The 21428-nt window shown below is 41.9% G+C and overlaps 1 protein-coding gene across 1 annotated transcript in view; it reads right to left on the minus strand.

The window, feature by feature from the left end:
* Positions 1-21428, minus strand: part of GLG1 (golgi glycoprotein 1) — a 60521-nt gene that overhangs the window by 26513 nt on the left and 12580 nt on the right. The window contains exons 2-8 of the mRNA XM_083452836.1: positions 12551-12583; positions 10501-10587; positions 7786-8001; positions 7082-7285; positions 6355-6426; positions 5350-5533; positions 1052-1266 (exon numbers count right to left, since the gene is read on the minus strand). Coding sequence (XP_083308962.1) covers positions 1052-1266; positions 5350-5533; positions 6355-6426; positions 7082-7285; positions 7786-8001; positions 10501-10587; positions 12551-12583 — 1011 coding nt within the window. The remainder of the gene's footprint in view (positions 1-1051; positions 1267-5349; positions 5534-6354; positions 6427-7081; positions 7286-7785; positions 8002-10500; positions 10588-12550; positions 12584-21428) is intronic.

Below are 21428 nucleotides of genomic sequence, written 5' to 3' on the forward strand. Positions count from 1 at the left end.
AGAAATAGTCACTGGTCTCCTAGTTCAATCCAATTTTCTTCTATCACCATGCGTATCCAACTCCTTACACTAAGTTGTTCCAGTTCACGTTTCCCCCTGAAGAACTTAAGAAGTCACATGGGATTAGGTCAAAAGCTTTGCTTGAATTAATATGTTATGCCCATTACATTCCTCTTGGCTACTTTACAAAGAAGGTGGGTTAGCCTGGAATAACATAACAGCTTCTGAGTTTAATAGCCTGAAGCTACCCGAAAAGCCTTTTTACAAGTAGTTGATAGAGCTTTTTAATCAGCTCTAGCCAACTGTTTCATTGGGATTCCCCTAAATGGATGTTGGAGCGTTGAGGGCAAAGCCTCCCTGCAGCTCCCACCTGCATCCCAACTCAGGTCTTACTTCAGCATCAGCCCACAAAAGCTAAAATAGTGGGCAGGACACACAAGCAAATTCTTCTGCTCCCAGTAACGTAGAGTCCATTGCCACACATTCTGTTCTCCCAGGGAAATGATTCAGGTATTCAAAACAGAAGTATTACTTTGCTGGGTCAGACCAAGGACCATCTATAAGAGACCTCTCCAACCTGGGGCATTCTAGATATTTTGGACTACAGGTGCCATCTACATGGCCATAATGGCTGAGGCTGGTGTGAATTTTAGCCCAGAACACCCAGAAGCCACAAGGTTGAAGACTGCTGATGTAGTCATGCACTCTTGTTTCCAACAGTCACAACCCATAGGCTTCTGAAAGCTGTTGACTGTGGCCTGCACATGTTTATTCCTAGCATCTGGTACTCAAGAGGTGGGGCTACTTTTAACACCAAAGTTCCCTGTGGCTGTTATGACCACTGGCCACTGAAAGACTCCTCCATGAAACCTTGAGAAGCATTTATTTAGGCGGCCCAAGCTGAAACTTTGGATTCTCAGAGTGATGCCTGAGATTCTTCCTTTGGCTCAAGGCGCCAATAAGTCAGCCTCTGGTTCAAAACATTAAAACCAGCTGGGCAAAAATGTGGAGGTTGAGACTGTCATGAAAAGGCTCCCCATGACAACCTTACCGACTGCTGGCAGCTGACTCCCAAGTTCCCCTTCTCTCCTCGCACAACTTTCATCAGGCAATGCAGGGTGCGGCCTTTCCGATGCAGTCCTGAGCAGTGGTGCTCAATCTCACTGCGGCAACCGAGGATGATCTCTGGGCTCAGTGAAAAATCTTCCATCAACATGCGCCGGTAGTCCAACATTTCTCCCTGGCATTCACTGCTCACTTGCCGACCTAAGGCACACCGTAGCAGATACAGGTTATAAGACATCAGCCCAAGGGACACTGAACATAGCCAAGGTACATGCCACATGTGCAATGCAGCCCCATCAGTGTGACCAGTGCCATTCTGCTTTTAAAGATTACATCCAATGACACACCAAGAAAACAAATTCTATGCAGAAATCCAGAGCTAACTGGGAAGGAAGATAGTGCCAGGCAGCTGGAATCCCTAAAGAGCCACAAGCACTACTGCCATTAGCTCTACCATTTCAGAGCTATTTTGCAGCCTCTCCTTATCACAAGGTTGCATTCTATTTCTTCACAGGCAATCAGAGAAAACACCAGGTTGCACTGGAGTGTGCATTGCAATCAGGACTGTGCCTCCTCTGTGCACATGTGCACAATATCCTTTACAAGAACACCAGTTTTAATCTATTGGATACACTGTGCTTGAAGCATGTGAGCAGCAATGGAATAAATTGCCAAAGCAGTGAAGGGGAAGGCCAGGGAGAGAAAAGGAGCTGAACAAGGCTTCCAGGGATCAATGATAGGTCTTCAGTGATGTGTGCAGCTTGTCATCCTTCCTTTAGTCAGTAGCAAAAGATACAAAGAGAAAATATTCTCATTTCTGAGTACCGTAACTTGATTATATTGATTTTGACTTCCTTCAGCAGAGGAGTCAGAAAAAATTGATACTCAACACAAATATTTTCTATCTCAGGACTAGCAGGGTGCTGGTGGTGGCACCCACTACCTTTTAAGCCTGCCCTGCGTATATAAAAGAATGCTGCCTCACATTTCTAGACTACTTCATAAAGGGATAATAACTGTTCTGATTCAGAGAAAGATGCCTTAGCAATAGGTTTAACAAACCACAGCGGGTAGAAAAAACAGGTCCTTCTGGACCACTAGTTGCCTATCCATCTATTCATTGGTGAGCAACCATCTGTCTGAGGGCCATTTTATGCAGCCCCCAATGTCTCCTGAAGCTGTCCTACCCTTTCATTTTATTGTTGTTGCCTTCCTTCTGGTTCATTTCCTCCTTCCCTTCCCTGGCTCTTAAAAAGGTGTTTCCTTTTCTTTTTATATAGTTTCAATACAAATGAAAGGTGCAGGATTCTATTTGATAAACTGATAGTCTGTGTGTGTGTGTGTGTGTGTGTGTGCGCGCGCGCACACACACACACACACACACACACACACACACTGCTTTTTTCCTGGTTGCATGGTTTAAGGGGGAAAGATGTACAAATGAGTATCTCCACCAAACTTAGTGGGGTTTATTTCTGAAAAGACCTGATTAGGATTCTAATCTGCAGTAGCTATGATAAAATTGAAGCAAGGGCAGTCTTTACTCTGGATTAGCAGTCCAGAACATGTTGTCTTTGCTTCTGCTGATCATCAACTCCACCAACCACCTGCATGCTGCTTCCAACGTATTATTTATGAGGAAATGCAGGACTTGATGATTTTTTTAAAAAAGGTTGCCTACCCCTGTGTTTAATAATGCTTTTAGAGCTCTGCAGGTGGGGGGAAAGAACCTGAAAACAGAGACTATCAAGATCACACACTGCCAAATGCAACATGCTGAGTTTGCAGAAAGTGAACCACAGCTAGAGAAAAACACCCAGCTTTACTGGATATTCCCTCAAGGCCAGCTAGAGAAAAACACCCAGCTTTACTGGATATTCCCCCAAGGCCACCTGACCGGTTTGAATGGAATCTCAATGCCAAACCATCAAGCCAGGAGAGAACTCAAGGGGAGTCCAACTTCTCCTCAGCTATGTCAAGCAGAAAGATACTAACATTTACTTTTCCTTGGAAAGAATAAAGACTACAAACATTAACTTTAACATCTTTAGTGAATTGCTCAAAAGCTCCCTGGTGTAAAGACTTGAGTGTGGTCTGTCACAGCAGAGAAGTAACTAAGCAAATAGGTTGTCCACAATATTACCCATTCAGAGAATTCCCAAAGGCATGAGATGGCTTCTCCCTTGGCTAAGGGCTATTCAGCGCAGAACAGCTTGCAGACATGGCCTTGTGCTTTGGAAAAGAAGCCTAGTCTGCCATTCTCACAGTCAGATCTGCCTGACCTTCTAGAGGACAACGGTGGAATGCACTAAGCTACACTTGACACTACAGACAGAAACAGTCTTCAAAGCACGTCAGCAAACCCAGAGCCCTCAGAGTTTTCCATACAGCCACATTCCATTTCACTCCCTTCCTCAAACTGCTGCCTCCCCAAATTCATGCTCCCACAAGCCCATACAATGTCTTCTCCGTGTAAATCACATTCCCTCTGCCCCTTATTAGCAACACAATTGCTTGGCAAGCTGGGAAGAGCATGGATGTGATGAAGATGATGGCACATGGAAGGAGGGTAAACTCTCCCTGTGTTTGTCTTTCCCATGGAGTGTGTCTATGTTTGTGTGAATGGGTCCAACCATCATTGGCTCCAGCCACACCTACTGGAATGGAGCACCTGCCACTACACTTGAACCTGAACAATAAAAAAGATATCCACCTCTGCACCAAAGGGAGTCAGTCTGTTACAGCCTAAATAATGTATATGTTGGCTCAGGTGTAAATCAATTAGATTCAAATGTAACTTTGAAAATATGAAGTTGGTGTTATATAATAGCTATAGCTTTTATAGTTTAGAGGTCTGTCCTTCTGCAAATACTAACAAGTTACATTTAATAGACTGATGTCACTAAGAACCCTGGGGAGCCAGCTGTTGTGCAGATAATAGTGAACTAGCTGGATCAATGGTCTGGTATTATGGACACGTGTTTTATTATCAGTGAATTCTGAAGCATGTTCTTGGCACCATAAAGATGCTTTAGTGGTAGATTTATTCTGCTTTATCAGTTGTTCTGCAATGCCACATTATTGCTGTCTGGAGGAGCTATAGCACAACAAACCCAGTACAAAAACAAACCCCACCAACAACATTTTTGGTATGAAAAGTTATGGGATTCAGCAGAAGTTCCAGGACATGCACTGACTGGAAAGTAAGCATTTGAATACCCCAAACTTTTGCAGGTGCCAAAAGTATTGAAGCGGAATCATTTAAGACTGGCCTGATAGTGTAAGCACAAATCATCATGAATTAGCAATAAAAAGGATACCTGGAGGGACCCTGTAAGGTAAATGCTTAACAACTGACTCCCAATACTCCTCTAAGTGAACCAATACATCCCCCACTAGGCTGCATGAAAAGGGCTAAACATGCCCTCAGTGGCTACTGTTGTTTTCTTCTAACCCAGAAGAAATGCATGCTAGGAACACGTCAAAGAAAGCTGACTTGCTCTGTTGCTCTCCGGAGAGATGGGATTAATCATGCAAGTGTGGCATTCTGATTAGAATCTGGGTAAGGCCTAGTAGTTCTGATGGCTGTGGTAAATCTGTGCTTGGGCTGTACCACTTCAGACTGCAGATGGGGCTCACATGATGAATGATCCTCCATATGAAACGTTCTCTGCAGAAAGGAAAACTGACACTTCTGAAAGAAGAATTCTAACCATGGCATGCTCATTTTCTAGGTATGGGAATTTATTTCCACAGGGGAGCATGCCATCAAGTGAGCCCCCACTTACAACAGCAGTCACAGCTGTCATCGCTCTCCATGAGAACTAAGCCCATGTTGTATTATGGAATGGCAAGATAGAGAATACAACAGAACAGCTAGAACTTCTTTCTCCTGGGCAACTGTGAATGGTCTGCTGACAAGACAGGCTAGCCCCTTAACATGCTTCACTTAACTGTCTGACCTAGAACCAGCCTCATGCAAAGAAGCAAAGGTAGCAAGCTGAAACATCAAGTGTCAAGGCTAAGGGGGAGGAGGGTTGCAGTATGGAGAGGAAGCAAGGACAGACAGAGAAGGTGTTGCACAAGGGAGACAGGGATGCAGAACTATGGAGTAATGGATAACTAGCAGAATCCTAATGCCCAAAGACATTCTCCAAAAACATTCTTTTGCCATGTCCATTTTCTTTCAATAAAGCCCTGAAAATCTCACATTACACAACTTTTCATTTCACAAATTATTTATCAGATATAAGCAATTGGAGGAAAACGAAAAATATATCTTACCTCTATGCACAGCAGATTCTAAACACATTAGCAGGTAGGATAGTCGGGCCTCTCGGGAACGAGGAAGGTTCTCTACATTACAGTGGTACTTCTTTAAATCACTTTTGCAGGACTTTGCCAATGAGTAACTGACTTTGTAATCTTGTGCAATCAGCTTTTGCCTGGTTGTCAATGCATCACGACACTGAGGAAAACAATCAGATATCTTGTGCTACTGATCAAGGGAACATCAAGGCAGCATTCTTTTGTCAACCAGAGATAATTTGGCTCACACTGGACAAAAGGAGTAGAACAGAAAATCCGCTGGCCTTGAATTTTCAGAACAAGCCACCGCTAGAAATAGAATACATTGCTGCTAGTTTCAAATGCATCACTATTTCTAGAAAATCCAAGGCAACCTACAGCAGGAGGAAGGGAAATAATCGTGGGGAGCAAAAGTGCAGAGTTCTTAAAGCATTTCAACCACAAGCATAGCTTGTCATTTCAATTTGCTATTTATTGCTCGTACACTGCTTAAAGCGTTGAGGAAGCAATGGGGCATTACACCTGGAATAATGATCAATAAAATGCTTTGTCTGCACTTTACTCAAAACGCTGTCTCTCAGGAATGTAACAACATATCTCAAAGAAAAACATGCATGCCTTTAGAGAAGGTAACAAAGCAGCTCTCCCTCCTCAGAGATGTTAATTCTTATTGATGCAATTTAACTGCTACCACACAAGGCAACTCTGTAACTGAGAGATGGGAAGCTCATCAACAGGTCACAGACAGAGTTACGGCTGCCTTTAAAAACACAGCTCTGAGCCCATACACAGGATTCCATGAGCTCTTCCACCCACCACACCCTAATGGGGCAGGAGCAGACCAACCCTCAGATAACACACCATATTGTATATTAATTTGTTTCTTATCCATTGCATGCTGAAAATAAATGAGGCGACCAAGAAGCAGGAGCTTTGGGGTCAAGAAAGATAGTGGAATGGCCAGGTGAAAGAGGCACATACCTTTTCACTCATAGAGTCTTCAAACTTGTGGTTAAAGAGACACTTGTACACCCTGCCTTCCCCAGCCTGAGTCTGTGAAACAGAGCAACAATATTGGTCATGAATGTCATATGGAAACGTATTAGGAGTATCCTGGTATCCATAATTAAAAAAAATAATAATAACACATTCATAGCCTCCTTTTTCTTCAAGGACCTCAAAGCAAAGGTACATGCAATTATCCCCATGTTACCCTAACAAAACCATGAAATAGGTTAGGCAAAATTATTTGTTTAAGGCTACTCAATGAGAGTGATAGCTAAGTGGCTATTAAAACCCAGGTTTTGTATCCCACCAAGTTTTATTCAGAACAGACCAGTTGAAAGTAATGGACCCATTAATTCCCATGGGTCTTCTCCACATATGCACGTCTCTTGAGCCCAATTTCAGCATTCCATTCTCTACATCACACTGGCTACATTTTATCATAGGCCAACATTTTGTGATTTGCAAGTCCTCTGTCATTTATCTATGTTGTGCATGCTCATGACTAACACTTCCATGTATATTTCTGAAATGAGTTCAATATATTGCCTGTATTATCTGTAGTGCACCTTTGAGAGATCTGTTCTTGTATTCTTTAATTTGTTACATGTAGGAGCATTTACTGAATGACAAGGCGAGAGGGGAAAGGGTGGGGAGATGGATGCTAGTCCAACGGGAAGGACGATGTCAAGCAACAACTTACGTTCTCACAGAAGCGTTCCCGGTCATCCCGGCAGGCAAAATATAAGTGCCGATCCAAGTGGAAATCATCAGAGGAGAGCTCAGCTACACGGAGAATAGCCTTTTTGCACAAGTCTGAGACCTTTATTCTTGGCTCAATCTCTTCTGCCTCCTTTACCAGTCCTTTCTCCAGGCAGGCCACCACCTCTCCTTGAGAATGGACATCCTGAAAGAAGAGAAAGAAGCTAAGCAGCAGCAAGACACACTTCCATCTAGCTCTTCTGCAGCCTACAGAAGCATGTTGTACATTGAAAGAACATGGTTCAGTTCAGTACACCTGTGGTCCTGAATCTCTGTCCTCCACCCGCCCCAAAAAAGTCTGCAGCTGAAAACACCACTGTATCTCAAGGAAATACCTGAGCCTGAAAGAGCATGCAGTTGACCTGAATTTGAAGGCACCCTCAATCTACCAAAGGCTAAAAGCACTTTCCCAGGGTGTGCCCCTTCCAGAGGACAGCCCAGTTTCACTCACACAAGAAACATTCCTTCTGCCTAGCACTGGTATAAAATCACAGGGAGATAGGATAGTAATTTAAAATGCTGACCATAGAACGTGGTCACACTTCAACCGGCTTCTTCGGAGTAACATTGATTCTAATGAGACAATATCCTCTTCCCTCCCACCTCCAGTTTAATGGACATGGAATCACTTTGTAACAGAATTACCTTTTCTCCAAGACGAATGCTGCCACACTTCAGGATGTTAATATCACTTCTGCAGTCATCCATGAAGCCACAGATCAGGCGGTAATCACTGAAAATTATGGCTGTCATTTTGGTGATGTACTGGTGACACTGGTATTCAGTGATGTTTCCTCTGTGATCTACCAAGCAGGACACCAAGTAACCTTTCCCAACAGGCTCATCAGCACACTCTTTGATCTGTCCAGAAAGACCCATGATAAAAAGAAGCCTGTATTTTATCTGGCATTTGCAGATCATTTTATTTACTGCCTACTCAGGATGTTTCTCAATATAGAGAGATTATATAAAAACAATGACACCAATTTTCAGGAAAGGGGATGGAAAAGGAGAACCAACTGTTTATTCCCTAAAGGTTCCAGGAGAAGGGAAAATGTGGGGTGTCAGCCCTCACACCTCACCCTAAAAGCAAAAATGAACATAAATTTTGCAAGCTCCACACTAAAAAGACCATGAAAGCAAGCTGTAATCACTCAATAACTTAAGATGTCATTGTTAGACTCTACATAAAAAATATGGTGCTCAAGGGCAGTCAGGAGTCAGTCTCAAATGTAGCCAGGGCCTGTATCATTCAGTTACTTGAAAGCTGTTTTGAATTTAATCTTCTGGTAGCCACTGTAACCACATGGCTGTAGTAGCTTAATCCAATAATAAAAGTCGATCTTCCACATTCAGAAATAGCTGCAAGTGACATAGCAGCATTCCTGCAATCTCACATGTATGAGGGGTAATTATGCATGGCTTTTTAAATCAGAGAATGAAGTGCAGTCTGCAGTTTTCTCCTATGAAATATCAGCATGATAAAGACAACTAGATATGAAATGGAGAAAAGCTGCTCAGGGCTGGTATTGGAAACCAATATTCTGAGCATGGTCTTAAATAGAGCAGGGACTAAGGTACTGTGTGCTTTTTCAGAGGATCAACCTTTAAGTCAAGTTTACACAATCCATCAAATTTATTACATTTATGTCCTTTCTTTCCTCCAGGAAGCTTAAGACAGTTCTCTCTTTTGATCTTCACAGCAACTTTATGAGGTAGCTCAGAACTAGACCATGTGACTGGCCAAAGTAATTCAGTAAGCTTCTGGCTGAATGACAATCTGGGTTGGGATTTCCCCATCCTACTGTGACAATCTACCGACAGTTCCCACCCATCCCAAAATTTTGGAGAAAATCCTTAAAAGCACTGAGTTCCTTTCATTGCACATGTGAGTAGAAAAAGCCACACACGACAAGAAGAACTTTGGGTAATATTCATTTGTTGCTGGCTCAGCTCAATGTTACTCTTATGCTGCTGGAACTAGTTAAACAGGTTGAATATTGTTAACATTAATTTGAGCGGATGAGATTATGTTTGAGTTTCTTTGGAGAAATAGGCAACATAGGATTTTTTTAAAAAAGCAAATAAATTTCAAGACCATCCCCACTGGTCACCTGTTTACAGAATGCAACTAGGTCTGAAAAAAGCTAGGTCACTATGCTTGGAATCTGAGCACTGAGACACTGCTCCCTCTCTCTCTCTTTCTCTTTTTAAAAATACTTTATGTACACTTATGCATCATACAAATAAACAATAAATAAAATGAACATGTAATACAAAACCAGAAACATACAAAGCAAAAAAACCCACATACCGTATTTTTCGCCCCATAGGGCGCACCGGCCCATAAGGTGCACCTAGTTTTTTGGGGGGGAAATAAATGAAAAAAAATTTCCCCCCCCCCCCCAAGGCGCGAGGCTGAGGCGGGGGAAGCCCGAGCTTCCCCTGACCCCAGCCCCCAGAATAGGCTGCTCTCCGCAAGCCGTGGGAGCCCTCCCGTGGCTTGCGCAGAGCTACCTGAAGCCCCAGCGCGACTGCTGAGCACGCCGGGGCTTCGGGATAAGAGGCAGCGCTGCGCAAGCCGGGGGAGCCCTCCCGCGGCTTGTGCAGAGCTACCCGAAGCAATATCCCTCCAGATTTATTTTTTCCTTTAAATGAAGATTTCCAAGTCTTGCCATCACTACCTTGAATCAGGAGAGAAGGAAAGCTATGAAAGAAAAATAGTGCTCGGAAAACTGCCTCAATGGAGCAATATTCAGAAAAGTGTTTTACTGGAAAATGCATCAGTGCACTAATGACCTGAAGGCAAACACTTCCAGCAATTATACAAACAATTATGAAACTGTGAATGACTGAAGCTCTTCAAGTAAACATAGTATTACTTTTTTTAACTTTAGAATTTATGAGCACAGTAACAGTGTACAACGCCACCTTAGAGACTACATTTTATAGAGCTTTCAGAGGATGAATGAACAATTCTAGACATTTTCCTGAATCCTGAAACTCCCAGGAGAAGATGCAGTTGGCATACCAGTTGGTACTTTGATCCACAGACATCACCTGTTACTCTTCCAGAATATATTTCTCTAGTGTACCTTTCTTGCTAGCAAGTACAGGATGGTCTAGATCTACAGTAAAAGTTGGTGGTCCACCCATTCCATCAATTAAAATAGCCTTAGAAAAGTACAGAACGAAAGATCTTACGGCTTGCTGCTGTTCTGTTATGCGCTATTTAAAACATATTAATAATTCTCTATTAAAAACCCTTTTGATATATTCATTTCAACAAGACTTCAATTCTTTCTTATTTAGAAATAAAATTAAGATTACTGCCCACCACCTAATCTTCCTCAGCCTTACCTCTGATATGGTAGACTTGCAAACCTCTCTAGCCACTGATTCAAATTTTGGATCTGTAGTCAGGTTCAACTTGTAGTTCCACAACAGCTGGGAGGGAAGAAACACAATACTGTTATTTTTCAACTGCAGGAATCTTTCATGAGCCAGACGTAAAACAAACTAATGATATCTTTATTGTGGTTTTGAGGCTGCTTTGTGCAGGTTAAAATTTAAATCTATGTGAACACAAGCCAACCAACTCATTTCCTGCACAGCAGTTTTCATGTGATTTTCAGAAACACATTAATATACTGATGCTCTGACATATAGAGAATACAGAATTTAGGGGAGCATGTGGTGTGTAAATCTCATTTTTTTTAAAAATCAAACGAGAGCTTACTTCTATGGCTCATAATCATGAAGAATCTCAAAACAAACAGAGCCATAATTAGTGGAGCTTGGGCTTCTGTGCTTATGACAGCACCCATGGCCAATCAGTCTTCTCCATGCCATGCCATGAGAGCATTCCACTGCAGAGAAAGTTTAATAACCCATCTGTACCCCTCAGTTTGTGTGTGTGTGCGTATTTTGATTGTTATAGGCTAGAATGTTAGAATTCAACCAATATTTGAAGAATTAACAGAAGGTGCCTGACACTGAATTTAGCAGTGTAAAAATACATGCTAAACTTGAATTTATCCTGATCAAGGAATCATCTTTAAGAAACAAAGACAGTCGTGACCCATCAAGATTGGCAAAGCAAAAGCTGTGCCAGCCACAAACAGGAGGGGATCATTAGCAAGAAAAAAGACCAATAGTTTTGGTTTAGGATTACAGTTTGCCTGTTAGAAGTGAACAGGAAAAGGGTGTCTGTTTTACAAGCTTGGGGGAGGGGGAGCACACACACACACACAAAATGGATGACAGTCTCTTTTATGATGCAGAAAGGGTCAGACACAATGTTTGGGAGCTCTTTGAATTCAAGGCTGCAGTAATGGAAGGAACAGGACTGTCTTGGGATGTGAATGCTCTGACCTCCCTCCATCTAGGCTAAGATTGTATATATGTGTAAATAAACCATGTATCATAAAGCTGCCACCATCTCTGATGTGCCTCATTGTCCAAAACGAAAAACAGACCCTGGTAAGCATGCCTAGTACCCCAGGAATATAGATATAGGTAGAGATATGTGTCGGTGAATAGCTGTTTCAGGTAGATGAGTGGAACAGGAAGGAAGAGACTTAAAATGCCCTGTCTACCCAATTCATTGAAAGAGTCTTCCTATTAACACAATGTCCTCCAGTCCACTTTTTACTTTACTTTATTTATTTTTTAAGTTAACCATCCTTCATCTAAAGGGTGATGTATAACAATATTAAAATATAACAACAGGGAAATATAATCCACTCTAAAGTAAAAACTAAAAGGGCAGCAGCTAAAATGCAAAAATGAGACCTAAGACAGATGAAGTCACTTTAAAATGACTGGGCAAAAAAGGAAATCTTAACTTTGCACCAAAAAGATTGTAATATCAGCACCAGATTAACAAGATGGGGTGCCACTGAATAGTATCATTTTAATTAAGGAATTCTTCTGTGCATACATAAGCCCAAACATCATACTATCCTACTTGACTGGATTTAGTACTTATGTTCCTATCAAGATGGTCACACAAAAATCTAAATTGTCTATATAGAGCACAGAGAAATAAACAAGCAGGAGCCTTTACTACTTAAAAGGAGTTGGCCTAGGATCCCTGAAAGAAGCCAATTTGCCAGAAGCAAATATTGCAAAGTAATAATAAATGCCACTTACAGCTCCCTCCCTGTTTTCTTTAAAAGGGCTTTAAATATCTGGTTTTATTAGGATTTTAAACTGTATTTTCTCTTTGGCATATGGCTTTCTACTGGTCTAATTATAAGTTGTGAGGTGCTGCTCTTTTAAGGTTGTTTTTTAAGATATTGGTTTTAAATGTTATATTTATTCTAAGCCACCTTGAAAAAGTCAGAATATAAATCACTGAATCAATAAAGAAGCAAGTGCCAGCCCTACAGAAAAAAAGCACACTTACGTGGTTGCAGTCTGATGAGATTTCATTGTCCGGCTGGAAAAAGAAAGAAAGGGACATTAATTCTGAGCAGGTCATGTTGCACTGTATTCCTTCCACACGAACAGGCACAAACTATTGTTTCAGAATAATGTGCATTATTAAATAAATGATGAAATCAGACCACAAGAGATTGTCAACTCACAGATTAAAGGCAAATTTATCTAATCTAATCAATCTCTGCTGCCCAGGGAAATGGCCTCGACTGAAAGGCAGCAGTCATGGGATGTTTTGCTTTTTTGGAACAGTGGTCTTGTATTGCTTTTGCAATAGTGTTATTTCATAAAGCAATGAAGTGTAGACAAGCCAGAGATTTATAAGGCACACTAGAGGTTCCATCAAACTAAAGCAAGTAGAATTTAATTCATGAAATATTTCTCATGACCTCTTCAGATCATAGGCCATCCAGAATTTTTTTATCCTGTCCATGGGTCACAGTTCACAATTAGGAATTACAATTTTGAAGAAAAGTGCTAACAAAACCCTCATGAATTTTATTTTGCTCCCTTTGGAGCAAAAGTCCATAAGTTATCAAGTCTCCGCCCAGACAGAGTGGAACGGAATAAAAAGAGGCTGTATTAATTGCCCTCCACAACAGGCCTGCCTGAAAACTACCACTCACAGCCATGAAAGTCTCTGCTCAACCAGAACTTCCATCAGAACTCCTCTGGCTGCTACTTTTCCACTTAATGCCCTGCTTGCACATCACAAAGTGCCATATTTACACCATTACCCCTTCAAATCCTTCTGCAAAACCAATCTTTTTTGTACAGTGATACCTCTTGTGACATTTGCTTCATGATATGTTTTTTCAGGTTGCATCCCGCGGCAACCCGGAAGTACCGGAAAAGGATTACTTCCGGGTTTCACCACTCGTACATGCACAGACGCACAAAATGACGTCACGCGTATGCACAGAAGCTGTGAATCGCGACCCGCGCATACGCAGATGCACAGACGTGGGTTGCGTTCCTTTCAGGTTGCGAACGGGGCTCCGGAACGGATCCCATTCACAACCAGAGGTACCACTGTAATGTGTTTAGATTTAACTATGCTCAAGTACATGTAAGCTCATCTGCTCACATTCACTAGCTTTTGGTGGATAGGGACTTCTTTTGTTTATAACACTATGAAGCATCATGTGCACAAATGACTCCATATATTTATGAAATACTGATAGTTGTACCCATCCCTAATCAAAAGGCCAGAAAAACCACTCAGTCCCTCCAGCCTCATAGCTCCCCGTGCCCCAAGCCACCTTGCTGCTAGCTCCAGTGGAACTCATTCTGGCTCCTAGTCGGAAAGCTGACTATTACTCCACAACAGCCTTGATTCTCCAAAACTGTAGATGCACAGGCGTCAGCTTCACAATGGGAGCAGCACAGGCTTCAGTGAGCCTCTCTCTGCATTTCCCCTCAACCTGAACTGGGTTGCTTGTTCTCTGAGCTTCCTTGGCAAAGGTCCTTCACGTTGAGTTCAACCACTGTGCCTTCACAACTGCTTGTTACTTCTTGCAAAGCAGCCATGTGATATCAGTATTTGCCTCAGTGGGCGAGACCCAGCAGCAATATTTTGGAACACCCTGACCCTTGTGTAATTTTCAGCAAGAGACTCAGGTCATATCCTGCATTGTAAGAATTCTTATGTAGCCCTCCAGGATATTTATGCACTGTGGCTGCAGAGGTGAATGGAAGCACACTCATGCCTCTGCTACCAGCCAGAGGACCAAGGGCCACTCAGAGGCTGTACCCCCAGTTCCCAGAAAGGATCTTGACAAGGGGAAGAGGAACCTGGCCCTAGATGTCAGCCAGAGAAAGAGCAGCTTCAACAGCTTCTTGCCCTGGGACTGGAGAAGTTAGCAAAGGCAAAGGACACTCTCATGGCCCCATCCACCAGCCAAAGGGTCAGGAGCCACCGGCTGCTTTCAAGCCAGGGAAGACCTGCCCCACACAAGCTGGATAAAAGTGCCTGCTTTGTTATTAATTTGATCTCCTTTCTCTACCTTTTCTCTCCACTACCTTCACTGTGTGTCTTTTGTCTTTTTAGTTTCTAAGCCAGATGGCAAGGCCTGATTTTTTTTAAAAAAAATGTCTTCTTTGGCCGACAGTAATTGTGGGTCTGAAAAGTGAGACCAAAATACAGTAATAACATGATTTTTAAATAAAGTAAGCAAACAATCACACAAGTAGAGTGATGTTTTATGTTTGGTGCCTCAATGCACAATATTTTTGTCTCATTGCTTATCCTCCCAGTACCCTCACCAGGAAACACGCTCCAATCCCTTTCTGCATCAACAAAAAACAAATGAAGATATATATGACACATTTTCAGGCAGAGGTCATCCATAACAACTTACAAACAGTAAAAGCTTAAGTATAAATATCAGTATCACTCAGTATCACTATTGAGCAATATCACTATAGCTAAAAGCAATACACTATTTTATTACACTGACTAAGGCTCTGGGGGGGAAGAAAAAAGGAGAAGACCATTTCATTTTCTACAGTCTACACAGTGGGTGGAAAGAGACAAGCTTTATATAGCCTTTCAATGAGATCCATATCCCAGCAAACAGGATGTGGTATTTTTAAACGACAAGGGAGTCCACTTCTCTGAAAACAGTTTTCCATAAGCCTATTTAGCACAGAGAGTGTACAAAAAGAGTGCTGCTCTGTTCCACAGTGGTCCTACTGAATTGTTTTTTGCTTCTTCCAAGCAAGGCAACAACAAAGCATTTTAACCATGTGGCTTTTTATCTACTAGCAGTGTTCGAAATTAGCCGGCCTTTTGCAACTGAATGAAGATGTCCAGGAGCCACCCTTGGTGCCTAACATCTCCACCTGCCTGGCTGCAGTCATCTGGTCTGCTGGGCACAGAGGCTGGTCTGCTAGGCACATCGGCAGCAAAAGATGCACGTCTTTTTCTGCACAGCGCTACCCCCCCCAAAACACCAGATTTGCCCAGCAGTGCAACAGAAAAGTGTCTTTGCTGTGTCTTTATTTTGCTGTCGCGCAGCCAGGTGAATCAGGTGTTTGGTGGGGTAGAGCGGTAGCAAAAAATGCATCTTTTGCTGCCATGCTACCCTGCAACCCCGATTCTCCCTGCAGTTTTTTTTTTGTTGTTGTTTTTTGCAGGGTGCCTGGTTTGGTAAGAGGGCAACAACAACAAAAAATGGCACCGAGACATTTTGTTTTGGCACCCACAACCTAGTCTCAGTAGCCACATGACTCCTAACATTCCTATCTCAGTATCTAACACGGTCTACTAGGATACACGGCCAAGCTAAGCTTTTTCTTTTTTAAAATATCAGCATAATTTTGTTCATACATCTTGACTGGCCATATACCCCAAACCGGCAATAAATTTTAACAATGGAACAGATACCTATATATAGCCCTAAGATCTTGTTCAGTGGTCTAGGTGCATATTTAAAATTTATAGTCATCCGCATCAGCAATGGAAGGGCATGAGCAACCAAGCACCCAGAATGTTTCTAGCCCTGCCAAGGTAAGGTGAGTTAGTCTAAACACCAGCTCATGTTTTCTTCACAAGGGACATGTAAATGGAGTTGCTAAAATGCCTGCTTAATTTCTGTTTCTGATTGAACATGACAATTAAGCTGGCAAACATTTCTGGCATTGAAATTTGGATTGCGTTGAAGACAATATCATTTTCTCTTTTTTTTCTTTTTTTAAAATAATTTTTATTGAATGATTCCATGCCACAAAAAACAATACAACCACACTACCACCAAATACAATCAAGATATAAAAACCACATACATCAATATTTAGTTTGTTATTTGTTATTTACCGTCTTATTTCCTCTCAAACATTCCATACAAAAACACACATATGTGCAGACACCCACACACCCACACCCACAATGATAATAATGAAAGTAAATATTTTTTCCCCTTTTATCTTTCAGTATCTTTTCTTCAACTTTGACTTCCTGTAACAATATCATTTTCTTGGTCAAATAAAAACTTCTTCTGGCAAAGCATTAAACATTAGCATACTTTAAGATTATGAACTGCCTTTATTCTAACTGATTTAGTCAGTTCTTATACTTTTTGGGAATGTAAATGTGCTTCCAGTTTTAATTCTAATAAAAGATTTATGCTTCAGGTATGCAAAGCTTGAGCAATGCTGATCTAGTGAATGGGACCTGCTCCTGTAGCCTTGAACTGCAATAAAGATTGCCCTATATTCATAATGAGAGCAAGCCACAATGGATTTTTCCTGGATCCCAATAAAAGATGCCGTCAAATTTGCTTCCTAAAATGTCCATCACCATCATGGTATGCACAGCTGGGGATTTAGGTTATTTGAACTGTAACACTCAAGGAAAAGGGGGACAAGACGACAAAGCAGAGAGGCCATAAACAAATTTTAGTGCCTCCTCCCCAATTTTGTTTAAAAATGGTGGGATTTCCCTCAAGAAAAACAAGGGCAAGGAAGAATGAAGCCAAATGTCCACTACTGATTTTACATTAACTGAGATGCAACTTGGATGACTCTTCAAGCAATGCATGCTTACTGATCCTAGTAGCTTTACTGAAGTCACATAGCAATGGTCTCAAGAAGGAATCATGAACTCACATTGTTCCTCTAAAGGAGGGGTGGCCAAGTCCCCAGAATCTACGATCTACTCACAAAATTAAAAACTGGCAGTGATCAAACCCCTTTTTGGGAGGTTCAGGTCAAAGTTGAGCTTTTTTTAGGGAGGACGTCTTCCGTTCTGCAGATTGTGCAACAATGGAGGGCAGGGCGAGGGGCCGGGGCCGGATTCACGATTGACCAAAACCTCCCGGGGATCTACAAGTAGACCGTGATAGACCTGTTGGGACATCCCTGTTCTAAAGCATTATGGCTCACCAATGAGTTTTGCAGAGAAATGCGAGAGTGGGTGGCTTTTGTGCTGTTCCCTATGATACAAAAACCCACTGATATGCCCACTTTTGCCTCTAATTCTACCCACCACTGGCATAGGGAATGTGTCTCTCTGGATGAAAAAGGTTCCTCACCCCTGAACTGAAGCTTCAGTCTTCCTAACATTCCTCCACGGAATTTTTTTTTCTAGCACCAGACCTTTTAGACTGTAAATGTGAAGCCAGGGGGTGTTTTTTTTACAGATCTATAAGCACCTCTAGAAACCATTTTGGGTGAAGAGCAGGATAAAAATGTTTCACATAACCCAGGATAGCTCAGTTGGTAGAGCATGGATATCTCAGGATAATGGGTTCAAGCTCCACATTGGGCAAAAGATTCCTACATTGCAGGTGGTTGGATTAGAAAACCCTTGTGGTCCCTTCCAACCCTATGATTCTATGACCTACACATTCAAAATTAGAAACTGTCTTCTTTCCTTCTGATAAATAAAAATAAGAGAAGTTGGCAGCGTTCAACTGGCTTGCTTGCTTGCTACTAAGTTCTCCACAGCGGAAGTCTGTGGTCCGCTTCCTTCAAGATCACCCAAAAGAGGCAGTCATTGAGCTGTTGCAGTTCATTAAGCCTACGTTAAATTAATCATAGTGACAAATTATCAAAAGGCAGATGTGTTCGTCTACTGTAGTCTATTGGCACTGCAAAGACCAACAGAATCTACGTGGCAGAAGCTTTTGCAGGCCATGGCCCACTCCAGCAGATGTGTGAAATGTTATCCTCAGTTGGTAGATTGTTCATGAAAGCTTTTATTATTCCATTAGCCTTTAAGATGCCACCAGACTTTATTTTTTAAATTAATTAGTTTAAAAGCCAGCCTAAATCAAATATTTTAAAAAGGAAAGTTTAATTAGAAAAGAGACTTTGACGCAAGCTACCCACGTCCAAGTGACTGACAAGGCACTTCCAACAAAAAGTCATTGTCCAAATTGCCCAAAAAAATTCAGCCAAGGCCACAAAGGAAACAGAGCACAAGGTAATGCAATAAAAGCTTGGCAACCTTCTGGTGGAAGTCCCAGAGGGACCCTTAGCTGAGACTTCATGTGGCCAGAAGCCACAGGATTCTAGAAAATCTCACACTGATGAATCTCTCAACAAAGGCAACACTTGCCTTGCCTATGTCTAAAAGGGTTCAAATTTCATTTAAGTGCCAAGAAAAACCAAGAACATTTGTTTGTGAGCACCTTACACTACTGGAACACTAATGAAGTAGTGGGTAAAGGCATGGTAGTCCCTTAGATGGCACAACAATAATCATCCCTTGTAAAAGCAGATGGTGGGAGTAGATTGCCCATACTTTTAAAACTTTGACGCTTACTCTCATCTCAGTACCTTCTCAACACCCATTAACTACTGTTAAGGCCGATTTCAGACTTGAATGGGCTATTCAAAAAAATAACTAGAATTTGGTTTTTAAACCTTACAAAATAATATTCAAGGTAAACACACTGAAATTAATGGACCGTTGTATTGGTGGTCTGCATGCAAAGAAAATGCATTGTATGTGGGACTGCTTTTGAAAGTGTCCAGCAGCTGCAGCTTGTTCAAAACGTGGCAGCCAGGTAGCTGATTAACCTCACTGTTGAAACTGCTGCACCAGCTCTCTTATTTGTTTCCAGGCTAACTGAAAAGACTGGTTATGTGTGACCTTTTAAGTCCTCTGATTTATGAGCAAGATATCTGAAGGACCTCCTTCTCTCCATATGTGAGCCTGCCTGGCTCATTAAGATCATCGACAGAGGGACCCTCTTGTCTGCTCCAAGTCCACATTTCTTTGTTGTTGTGCCTAGACTCAGAACTCCCTGCCTAGGGAGCTCTCATCAGCCTTCCACTGCTGCGTCAATACCCTTTTCCAAGGATGGGTTGTACAGCTCAGCCTTATTATACTCATACAAATCTATTCCATTGTTACTGCTGCCATTTTTTGGAATCATAGAGTTGGAGGGGACCCTGAAAATCATCTAGTCCAACCCCCTGCAATGCAGGAATATGCAGCTGCCCTTTCAGGGATCAAACCTGCAACCACAGCATTATTAGCGCCACACTCCCAATTGAGCTATTCTAAGTGGTTCATTGTTAATGCTGCTTTTTGTTTGTGGCATTTTATTACTGTGTTAACTGAATAAGACTGCACAGGGAAAGACAGAATATAATATATACTTATATCCCACTGATTGCTCCCTACCACCTATTTACAGCAATAACTACTGTTTTAGAGACCTTAGAACTAGCTACTCTTCAAATATCGGCAAATACTGGAAATTCCAACTGAAGTTCCTGTTCACCTTTTACTGGTCTCAAAGCCCTACCAGATCATTTCATTTAAGCATAGACCGGTCTTTGCCTGCTTGGTACCCTCAGATGTTTGGACTACAACTTCCATCAGCCCCAGCATTAGCACTGACACTCCTTAAGTAGGAGGAACAGAGTAGGCTCATGCAAGCAAGAAGACTGAAGTTGAAAAGTGTCCCCAGCACAGTTTTCACGGCTGTTACACTGAGCATAACTAATTATGCTTTTGCTTTTAGTAATGTCTTGCTCTGGCTTTCCTTTGCAAAGTCTCGCTATGAAACGAGATTTTTCATACATTTGAGCTAGAGGGAGGAATTTTTTTCCTCGGTCAGCATTTTCATTGTACAAGTCCACCTGGATTGGCTCCCTCCTACTAAGAACTGCAACATCTGTAACTGCTTTGAGATAAGCCATTTGCTTCATTTTTTAAAAAGTGAACAGAACTTTTAAAAAGAGCTCAGTTAGCAGGAATCCCAAAGGACTATGCTATGATAGTTCAGTTGGTAGAGCATGAGACAGGGTTAAAGCACCATGTTGGGCAAAAGATTCCTGCATTGCAAGCAGTTGAATTACATGAGCCCCATGAGCCCTTCCAAATCTACAATTCTATATTCTATTCTGGTTAGAATATCAGGAGATACAACAACATGGATGCCAAGCAGCTCCCTCCCTCCTGCCCCCTAATACTACCCCCTCACCAGTAAGATATACTTCTTGGCTTGACATTAGTTACATACATTTACTCTTACTGTGGTTTAAATATGAACCCCATGGGTTCAGCACACAGCAGTTGTCTGTCAGTGGAACTGAAAGCATGCAAGTATACTATCTGGACTCCTTCCTGAGTCTTTGGCCAATGAGCAGCAGTCCCAGAGTCTTTGGCCAATGAGCAGCAGTCCTGATCAACATCATAGTGCAGATCCAAGACAACCCCAGCACGCTGAACTACAAAGAATAATCATGCAGGAACCAACAGGCAGCTGAAGTCTATTAAACTCTATTGGCAACCCACAGCATAATTGGAGAGCATGAATTGTGCAGAAAGAGACATACAAAGCAAACTACTCTAGATGGCCCATCAAGCTAAACCAGTCACAGTGTTATGGGGAGAGAGAGAAAACCCAAAGCCATTAGCATCTACCGTAATTCTGCTAAAAAGATAGAAGAGCTGGCCAGTACCAGAGCTGCTTTTTCAAAATGATTTAGAAACATTAGCTAGTGGCAGCCTGCATGTTAGCAGGTATAGACAGATATTCACATGTAGATCCAGGTGCACATATATAACCTGTTTTGAAATATTAGCACTAGCTGTCAATTGGATTTAATCTGATTTTGTCAGAGAACATCTTCTCCCATACAAATCCTCCAGTACATAAGATATTCTAATGAATTCCACTGCACGAGGCTAACATCCACTAGAAGTAGGACCTCCCCTGTTGCAGACCCAATTTTGTGGATCCTCTGCCAAGAAAACACCACACAATATCTTCCCTGCTAACTAACTAACACTTTAGCTTCTACTGGCCTTTGATCATTATATGACTTTGCTCCTGTGCTGCCTTCAACTTGCTCATAGATCGCATTTTATGAGTTTCACTGTTATC

This window comes from Podarcis tiliguerta (assembly GCF_965153285.1).
Source record: "Podarcis tiliguerta genome assembly, chromosome: 8".
Taxonomy (NCBI): Eukaryota; Metazoa; Chordata; class Lepidosauria; order Squamata; family Lacertidae; genus Podarcis; species Podarcis tiliguerta.